This window comes from Vombatus ursinus, unplaced genomic scaffold (assembly GCF_900497805.2).
Source record: "Vombatus ursinus unplaced genomic scaffold, bare-nosed wombat genome assembly UNPS02014884.1, whole genome shotgun sequence".
NCBI lineage: Eukaryota > Metazoa > Chordata > Mammalia > Diprotodontia > Vombatidae > Vombatus > Vombatus ursinus.
In genome coordinates, this window is record NW_020954662.1 from 2933750 (window position 1) to 2943690 (window position 9941).

The following is a 9941-nucleotide window of genomic DNA, read 5'->3' on the forward strand; positions in this document are numbered from 1 at the left end:
GTTTCCTCGTCTAGATGTTGGTGACCTCTGGTCCCTTGCAGACCTCAGCCTGTGATTCTATGTCTTTGATACCACTTCTCTGTTTCTAGCACAAATAATAATGCTGCCACCTGCTTATAAGCCTGGTTTGCTCCCTTCTATCTCTTCTGGCTCGTTTTCATCTGAGATTGTGACGTTTTATGCTTTGCCACTGTGTGAAGTCCCAGGAATCTTGGCTTTAGAAGGTGATCATTGTTAGCAGAGAGTGGCTTGGGTTCAGTGAAAGCATGGCCCAGTTTTCCCCATGCATCCCAGCCTCCTTTTAGGTAGTTTTGACCTCAGTTCATTGTCCATGCCTAGGGCTTGCTTGAGAGAGATGAGGTACTTGATGGACTGCTATTTACCCATCTAACTTCAGTTCCATAATGTAGGCAATGTTCGGTCTTCATCCACTTAGTTTTCAATATGTGGATAGCTAAGATCGTCTCTTTGGCGTGGCCATGGATATTGTCAAGATGACCCTTATCTTGGGGCAGCCAGGTGGTACGATGTATGGAGCTCTGGCCCTGACGCCAGGAGGACCTGAGTTCAAATCCGGCCTCGTACCAAACACTTGACACTTACTAGGTGTGTGACCCTGGGTAAGTCACTTAACCCCAATTGCCTTAAAAAAAAAAAAAGATAACCCTTTTCACCTAGTGCTTTTAGTATTGGCGGTTTCCCCTAGCTCATCTTTACACTATCATTTGCTTTTTACTATACTTCTGTTTGCCTTCCATTCTTTTAACATTCCTGCTGGCATTCAGGTCATCCTTGGTCACAGGTTGCAGAGGAGATGAAGATTTTCATTTTTAAATGGAAAAAAAAAATGTGCTTGGGAGCCCCTTTAATGCCCATGCAAATCTGTTTCTAATTTAAAAATAACGTTTAAATAGATCTTGGTCTAGAAACCATTCACTGAGCACCTACAAAGTGCCCAGTACAGTGTTAGGGGTACAGAGACATTTGTGACATTGGTCCTGTCCACAAGCAGCTTACAGTCTAGTTGGGAAGGAGAGCAGCATGGAAATAAAAACTCAAGCTATTTTAGCTCACAATTATGTAGCCCTTTGCTTTCCTAAAAGCACCCTTGTGTAGTAGGTATTATAAATGTTAACATACATTTTGCAGATGATGACCCTAGGGTTCAACGAGGATACAGGTAGGGACGATCAGAACTGGGGTTTCTGACTCCCAAGTCCCGGGCTCTTTCCATTAGGTAATGCTGCCATCCCATGTTGGCACATCCTGTGTGCCCAGTGAGCAGCACATGCATGAGTAGGTACTATGGATACCATTGTTTGAGTCTTAAAAAGTTAAAGTTGAGTTTTAAAAGGTTAAAAACTCTTCAACCAAGTGCGTCTGAATTTGAAGGGAATAAAAAGCTCGTTTTGGATGGGTGTGATGCCTTCTATTCTGGATTGTAAACGGCTCAAGAGCAGGTCTAAGGGCATTGTGTGTCTGAAAGACATTTAGTAAATTTTTGAGTTTCACTGTGTTTTCAATCAGTTGCTCCGATCTGGAATCTAGTAGAGAATGGGGGTGGGGAGAATCTTAGGTATCTCTGCCTTTAGCTGGCGGGCAGCTGGAGCATTGTTAAGGATGTTGGACTTGGCTAGTGTTGGCTTCCAGCCTGTTGTTACTTGTTGTCCACAGGTATGACCTGGGACAAGTCACTCCCTTTCTCTAGGCTGTCTTTTCTTTTTCTATAAAATTTGATTTAGCTGGGTGCCCTCTTAAGGTCCCGTCTGGGTCTAAATCTATGAGCTTAGAAAGTTGGGTAGATGGGAGCCAATCCTCTCGGTCAGCCCCTCGGAGGTCCCTGGGTCGTTAAGAAGGTGTCTGGAATCCTTTTAATTTACCTTCCTGAGCAATCCCATCCCTTTCCTCTCTCTCGTTATGGGTTGGTCTGCTTTGAGAAGTACAGTTACCATCCCTTGACCTCTTGCTCAGAGGGATTTTCACATCCTGAAGTAGAGGACGGCAATGTTGCCGTTGACTTCTTCCAGATACCCCACGGTTGATGCCAGAAGGTTCAGGGGTGGATGGGCCATGGCCTATTCCTCCTCCCCTTAGTCGTCCACCTCTAGAAGTGCTATTTCAATCCTCATTAGTGTTATACGGGCTAGAAAATGAGGTTGACTGGAAGAGAGTCTTGGAAATGCTCATTTGGGTGACAGATTTAAACCTGAGGGCTAAAGCAGTGGTTGGCTTTTTGGTTTTTTTAATATCTTTGTGTATTTCACATAACTTTTATCTCTCTGTTCTTCTGGGACCATGTCGTTCAGTTCCCCTCTTCTGTCTTCCTAAATGTGTTTCTTTTCTTTGTACTCTCTTGACCTCTTTCCCTAAGAGTAGTTGGCACGTTAGGTTCCCTTGATATCCTTGTAAATTTTTCATGGCCCATTGCAAAAGGGTGGGTAAGAGTTGGTTTATTTTGTCAGTCAGTAATATCTCCCTTTCTCCCCACCCCCAACCTTTCTCTTCTCTCCTCTTCTCCTTTCTCTCTCTTCCTCATCCCTCTTTCTCACCCCTCTCCCCTCTTTTCCTCTTTCTCTATCTTCTCTCCCTCCTCCCCTCTCCTCTTTTTCCTCTCTCCCTCCTCCTTTCTTCCTTTTTCTTTATCCCTTTTTCTCTTCTCTTCTCTCACTTTCACTCTCTCTTCTTCTCCTTCTCTCCTATTCTTTTTCACTTTTAATTTTGAAACCTTGCTTATTTTTTTTTTCTTTTCAGATAATGTACAATGGCCAGCCAATTACGAAAATGGCTTGTGGGGCTGAATTCAGCATGATAATGGACTGCAAAGGCAACCTCTACTCCTTTGGGTGCCCTGAATATGGTCAGCTGGGTATGGCAGTCTATTCTTTTTAAAAGCTTCTGTTATCTCAACTGCATATTTCGGGCCAGAATCAGTGGAGGCTAAACACACATGTTTTAAAAGTGTGGTCCATTGATCTCGGATAATAGTCGTTCACAGCTAAGTGCTTGTAAACTTTCAGCAGAACAGTGTTTTGTAATATGAGATGTGGAGGGTGGAGCTCTCTGTGCAGTCAGCAGGAGTCAGAACTTGACAGGGTCCCCAGCTTTGTTTTTCATTCTTAGGGCCAGGGCATGGTCTTCTGAAGTTCACCATCATTCATGTCCCATTGGGTTTCCTATCCTGAGCCAGGAAAGGAAAAATGTGAAATCAAGCTCAGAGTAAGGGAGGTATTTTTGTTAGTATTTTTGTTAATTTTTCTTCTCCGTTATTCAGTCATCTACCTTTGAATCCAAACTTCAGAACAAATCCCCTTAATAAAAGGATTTGTTCTGTAAAACTTGGACTTGGTCAAAGGGCCGCACTTGAGAACCTAGAGGGCCACGTGTGGCCTTGAGGCCGCAGATTCCCCACCCCTTAAAACCGGAGTCAGCTTTCCTCAGACTATGAAAGAATGTGAAAGTACATATATCCCAGTATCAGCCAGAAATGAGTAAACAAAAGTGAACCAAAGTATATTATATTGGAAGGGGATTCTTAGGACCCAGGAGACTCCTTAATCTTTTATCTAACAATGTGTTTAGTGCTTGACCAAAATTAGTATGTTTCCCTGCCTTCTGTAAACACTTGGCACACTAAGGAAGACCTGTCAGTGCTTCATCCCAAACAAAAATCCCTTGTTCAGTAGTCAGTCCTCAAAGTATGTGGAGAACATTAGGGTAGGGGCTGGGGCTTGGGAGGAAGGAGGGAATAGAAAGTTTAGATGAGCCTGGCCCATGCCTTCATGGAGCTTACAAAACAGTAATGGGCAGATAGGGATAAGTGTGTTGGAAAGCAAATAGCCACCCTAGGTCTGGAGGGAGGGCTCTTTTTAATGGAGATCAGTGAGATTCAGTGAAAGAGGTGGCATTTGAGCTGGACTTCAGAGAATCCTTTGTAATTCAGGGAAGGTGGAAGAGAGGAAGAGAGAGAGAATGAGAAAATAATTCCAGGGGAATGGGGAAGGCACTGAACAGCCAGGGCATGTTGAAGGGTACAAAGATTAAGACTGGCTTGGACTGGAGTCCATAGCAAGTGGGTGAAATGAGACAAGACTGGAAAGGTAGGCTAGAGACAGTGGTAGCAGCAAGAAGACCTCTTAGGAAGCTATTGCTGCCATCCAGGCACTGTGATAATTGAGGTCTGGACTCAGATGGCGGCATTGGGGCTAGGGGAGCTGACAGGTGTCAGAGATGGGAGAGTAAAGGACGGTCCGGCATGATTGGATTGGGTATAGAGATGAGGGAGAGGGAGCAGTAGGAAGAAACCCAGAAATTTACATGATACTCAGTTGTTTTTCCTCTAGGAAAGATTACTCTGTGTCATTACCTACTCTACAGTGTCCTTTTCGGATCAGCCACGCTTGCTTTGAAATACTTTGGGGTTCCAAGCGTATTCACTTTGCCTTCATTACCCAAATCCAGAAGGGCTCCCTTTATATTTGGCCTGCTACTTTGAATATGCCTCCATATTTTGGATGACCCCTGGGTCAGGCAAGTCAGCTTGGTTAAGTTAAAGACGAAGAGATTGAGAGCCTGTCAGAGCAACCTTGTTTACCTAACTGAGCATTCCCTTTCAGCAGTCCAGGGGTGGGGTGGTCTGCGGGATGCCTTGGCAATCCTGCCCTGGTGGCCAGTCAGTAGGCATTTATTAAACGTCTGCTCAGTGTCAGGTGCTGGGGATACAGACGGAAGTGGAAGAGTTCCTGCCCTTACGGAGTTTATAGTCAGTCAGGAGATGGCATGTACACCTCTAAGCCAGAATCAATGTCACTAGAGGTCTACTGCCTGCACCCAGTCACCTTGCACTCCCTGGTCCAGTGAGTCTGCTCTGCCCCAGTTAATAATGAAAAATGGGCCATTCTTGGTCTCTCTTGCCAAATGCTACTGCTTTTAAAATCTTGGCTCTCTGTATGGTGCAGGGCACAATTCTGACGGGAAATTCATTGCCCGGGCTCAGAGGATAGAATATGACTGTGAGCTGGTCCCCCGCCGAGTCGCCATCTTCATTGAAAAGACGAAAGATGGACAGATTTTGCCAGTCCCCAATGTGGTGGTTCGAGATGTTGCCTGTGGCACCAATCACACGGTAAGGTTGGCTTTTTTCGGTTGTTGTTCTTGGTATCATCACGGTGAGAGAGTTAAATAGAAAGAAGTGAATGGTGGTCCGTATCATTCTCCATATTGGTTCTGTTAGGAAGCAATCCCACGAGGTACCCTCGACATTAGACCAATCCGAAGACCACATGCCACGAAGGGGGCCACTAACTCGTTGTATGACCAGCACACCACTGTCTGTGCAGCTCAGTCTCCTCCTTATCTCTGTAGGATGGCACCATGGGATCATGTCTACAGCTAGAAGACAAAGGCGTCTTTGAGGTCATTAAGTCCACTTCCCTCATTTAAAGATGAGGAAACAGATACAGAGAGGATGGCGAATTCACTTGCAAGTGGCAAAGTTAGGATATTTACCCAGACCCCAAGTGCAGTGTTCTTTTCAGTATATCAAACTGGGTGGGGTAAGTGTTGAGGGTTTCCTAAATTAATTTGGCCATGGAACTCCTTGGGACTTGACTTAAGACTGAACCAGTGATAATACTTGTTCCGGCATGTTTCGGGTGGAGGAGAGAGTCAGCATGGAGTCATGGGGCAGTGAGTGGAAAGAATGCCAGAGGACCTGGGTTTGAATCTTACCTGTTTCTTAGTATCATCTTGACCTGAGATAAGTCAATTAACTTTTCTGTAACACTGTAATGTCCTCATCTGAAAAATGAGGGGGTTGAGCTGTGTGTTTTCCAATGTCCTTTTAGCTCTGAATCTTATAATCTTGTGACCCTCCATGTTAAAGGGTATTTAGGGCAATCTTGGCATAAATTAGAGGAAAATAATCCTATTATCCACCCAAGTTGTTACATATGGTGAAATATTTTTGCATAATTATGTATGGTGCATGCATATTTTTATATTTACTATTTTAGGGGGAAGAATACCTGCTGTTATGAACATTTTTTCCCCTTAGCCAACCCTTCCTTAATCATATTGCATAGCACATCATGGTTTGGGTAATATTAATACTTAAATGAGCTGTAATTTTGTAGGTTGTCCAACGGGCATTTATTAAGCACCTGCTATGTGCCACATAAAGAACAAGAATAAAACAATTCCTTCTCTCAAGGAGTGTACCTTCCAACGGGGAAAACAATGAGTTCATATGTAAAAATATTCAGATTCTGGCAACATGGCCTTGGAGCCTGGAACACTTGGGTGTTCAAGTCCCAAGCCTTTGACACATAATTTCTGAGTGACTCTGAGTAGGTCACCTACCCTTTCACTGCCCTAGGCAATGATTCAGCCTAACTGGGGAGAGATGCTGTGGTTTCCAGGGTCTACTTTAGTTCTGGAAATTATGTAACTGCTTTGCCCCCTTGGGCTGCACTGGGCAAAGGCTGATAGTTTTTTAAAAAATAGATTTTTATGGGTGGCTTTTGCTTTGCATCACCTAAATTTCCCCCATTTCCCTCTGAAAGAGAAAAAATAATCAGCAAAACTGATCAGTAGATTGATTTCTGATTACTGGTGATTTATGACATGGTAACAATCATTCTAGGAAGCAGTTAACTATGAAGGGGTGTGTGTATGTGTGTGTGGTGTGTGTCTGTGTGTATACGAACAAAGAAGGATCCAGAAAGTGCTTTGCCTTTTTCCCTGCTTCTTTGTTCCCTCTGCAGTTTAATCATTATTATAATATGAAATTGAATGAGTTACTTTGCTGTCTGGAGACATAACCCTCTTGCTTTCAAATTGGGAAGGGAAAGATGTGTGACTTTAAATAATTAATAAAAGAGGAGAAAATAGGGAACTTGGCAGAGAAAAAGAGCTTATTGTCCTTGGATTCCATGTGTCATCCCAGTGCATGTGTTCCTGTCTTGTTCGCCACCCCCAAGGTGATAACGGGTTCTCTTCTGTTCTCCGCCACCTTCCCTGGATCTGGAAACAGGAAATAATTATCCATTTGGGAGCTTGTCCCATCAGTTGGCGACTGACTTGCTAATTTTAGGTTTTGGTTTTTCTCTTCTGTCCACACAGCTGGTTCTAGACTCTCAGAAACGTGTTTTCTCCTGGGGGTTTGGAGGGTATGGCCGGCTGGGCCACGCAGAGCAGAAGGATGAGATGGTCCCTCGCCTGGTGAAGCTCTTTGATTTCCCGGGCCGTGGGGCTGCGCAAATCTACGCTGGCTACACCTGCTCCTTCGCCGTCAGTGAAGTTGGTTAGTGGTTATTCTTCCTGGTTTTGGCCCCGGGTTTGAAGGTATTAAGAACAAGATAATTTTCCTTTTAAAATCCAGTGCTCCGGCAGGGGGACAGACAGACAGAGAGATGTTTTCCCTTTTCAGTATCATGTAAGAAAGTTATGTTTGCTTAAAGCATTTTGTATTCAGTACAGAGCCTAGATAGCCAGCCAGGAGGACATGAATTTAGGTCCTACTTTTGACAGGGCCCTTAGAACCCAGAATATCAGAGTTGGAAGGGAGCTTAGAACAGAGAATGTCAGACCTGGGAGGGGCCTTAGGACACAAGGGTATTAACTTCTCTGTGATACTGTATGTTGCCCAAAAGGTGTACATAAGTATTAGTTTAGGGATTTTCCTCTTTCAATAGTTCTCCATGCCAAAGAAATCACAGATCTAGTGCCTAGTCATTTTTTTTTTAATGTAACCCCTGCATTATCAACTGGTAACAGTGTCTTTCAGTCAGCTCTCCTCCTATTTGGATCAGTCAGTTCAGAATTTTTTTATTCATTGCCCACTATATGCTAGCATTTGGTCTGCAGAAAAAAGCCAAAATAGTCCTGACTCTTAGGAGCTGATCATCTAATGGGATGGACAACTTGTAAAGAAAGAGGGGCATGTAGGGTAGGTGGGAGGTACTTTGTTCTTAAACTGTTGATTTCTTGTGATTGTCCCATGGGTCTTTAATAGTTTTTTCATCGCCTCACAAGAATTTCCCCTACAAAGATTCCTTAGGCCTTTTTGTGTGTTTCTCCAGGTGGCCTGTTTTTTTGGGGTGCTACCAACACTTCTCGGGAGTCTACCATGTATCCCAAAGCTGTTCAGGACCTCTGTGGCTGGAAAATTAGAAGCTTAGCTTGTGGGTAAGTGACCGGTGTACTCAAGATGAAATGCTCTTCTCTCCTCCAGCGCACACCAGATAGGGTTGCCATGTTCTGGGCCGAAGACTGGACTCCAGCATTGGGGTTCTGAATTCAGAGTTTACTCATGTTTACTTAATGGGATCAGTCTGTCAGTCAGTAAACATTTAGGGAGTGCCGACTGTGTGCCAGGCAGCTCTTAACTTTTTAATTTTTGGATCATGTATCTTTTTGGCGGTCATAGGTCAAGGCTGTGAATCCCTTCTTAGTCCAATAGACTTCAGAAGAGTACAAAAGAAGCCAATTATATTCAAAAACAATTATAAGAATAAAAAAATTCTCTAATTCCAAGTTTTAAGAGCCCTTAGCCATGTTGTCTTGGGCAAGTCAACCTCCCCCCAACCTCCCTCTCTCTCTCTCTCTCTTTTTATTCTTATTCCATACTAGGTTTCTAGAATCCCTTCCATATTGATTACATTATTGCTTACTATGTGCTAGGCATTGGGGATGCAAAGGAATGAATGTATGGAACAGCTCCTGCCCTCCGGGAATTTACATTCAGGAGGAGAAGCATTATGTACACAGGACACACAATAGGCATGCGAAGGGACTGGGTACACTAGCAGCTGTGGAAATCCAGGAAGGCCTCATGTAAGAGGTAGCATTTGAACTGAGCTTCTGAACGAACTTGGGGAGCCTAAGAAGTAGGTGAGGTGCATTTCAGTTAGGGGTGTGGTATGTGAAACCTGTGCAAAGATGGGGCATGTGTGAACAGCATCAAGAAAGTCTGTTCCATTTGGCTGAACCGAAAAGGGCTGTGAAGCAATAATAATATAGTGCCTACTATGTGCCAGGAACTGGGCTATGCACTTTATAGATACATCTCGTTCCTCACAACAACTCTGGGAGACAGGTAGGTAGTAGTATTATTCCTATTTTACAGATGAGGAAACTGAGGCAAGTAGGTTAAAGTGACTTGTCCAGGGACATTTAGCAAGTATTTTAGCATGGATTTGCACTCGGGTCTTCCTGACTCAAGGCCCTATGTTTTATCCATTGTTCTCCTGAGCTGCCTAATAAAGATATTAGTTATCTTAATAAAGCTAAAAAGGTAGTAGGCCCTGATGTGCTTCAAATATTCAAACAAGATTTTGTATTTGTTACTAAAAGTAAGGAGGGAGACCTTGGAATTTATTAAGGAAGGAAGTGACCAAGTGAAACCTGTGATTTAGACTTATCTCTTCGGCAGGTGTGCGGACGATGGAATGGAGTGGGGAGAACTTGGGGCATCAAGCAAAATGAGGGGGGTGAGGCCTGAGCTAAGATTATGGATGTTGGAGTAGAGAGAAGGGGATGAGTGTGAGAAATGTTGGGGAGGTGAGGCAGAAACAGGAGTGACCTGGATGGAAATGAGCGAGAGTGAGCACTCCAGATAACTGTGGGGTTGCTAACCTGGGTGTCTGTGACGGTTAGTGCACTGGACAGAAATGGGGGGGGGCTTCTTAGGACATGGGGGACATCTGAGTTCTCTTTGGAATGGTTAAGTTTGAGATGCTTATGTGATGTCCAGTTCCAGATGGCCACTAAGCAGTTTGTGACAGGATGGCAGCTCAGGAGCATTTATAGGACTGAATCTGTCGGTGTCAGAGTCTTATGCCTAAAAATGATAATTGTGTCTGGGAGCTGATGAAGACATTTATAGCTTGAAAGTGGCCTTAGAACCCAGAATGTCAGAGCTGGGAGGCCCCTTAGAACCCAGA

General features: G+C 44.0%; 1 protein-coding gene across 2 annotated transcripts in view; it reads left to right on the top strand.

Moving 5' to 3' along the window:
- RCC2 (regulator of chromosome condensation 2) overlaps window positions 1–9941 on the top strand; it is a 51677-nt gene that overhangs the window by 24568 nt on the left and 17168 nt on the right. For both annotated transcript variants that reach the window (XM_027842754.1, XM_027842755.1), the window contains exons 7-10: window positions 2752–2866; window positions 4956–5122; window positions 7120–7300; window positions 8079–8184. In XM_027842754.1, the coding sequence (XP_027698555.1) occupies window positions 2752–2866; window positions 4956–5122; window positions 7120–7300; window positions 8079–8184 (569 nt within the window). The remainder of the gene's footprint in view (window positions 1–2751; window positions 2867–4955; window positions 5123–7119; window positions 7301–8078; window positions 8185–9941) is intronic.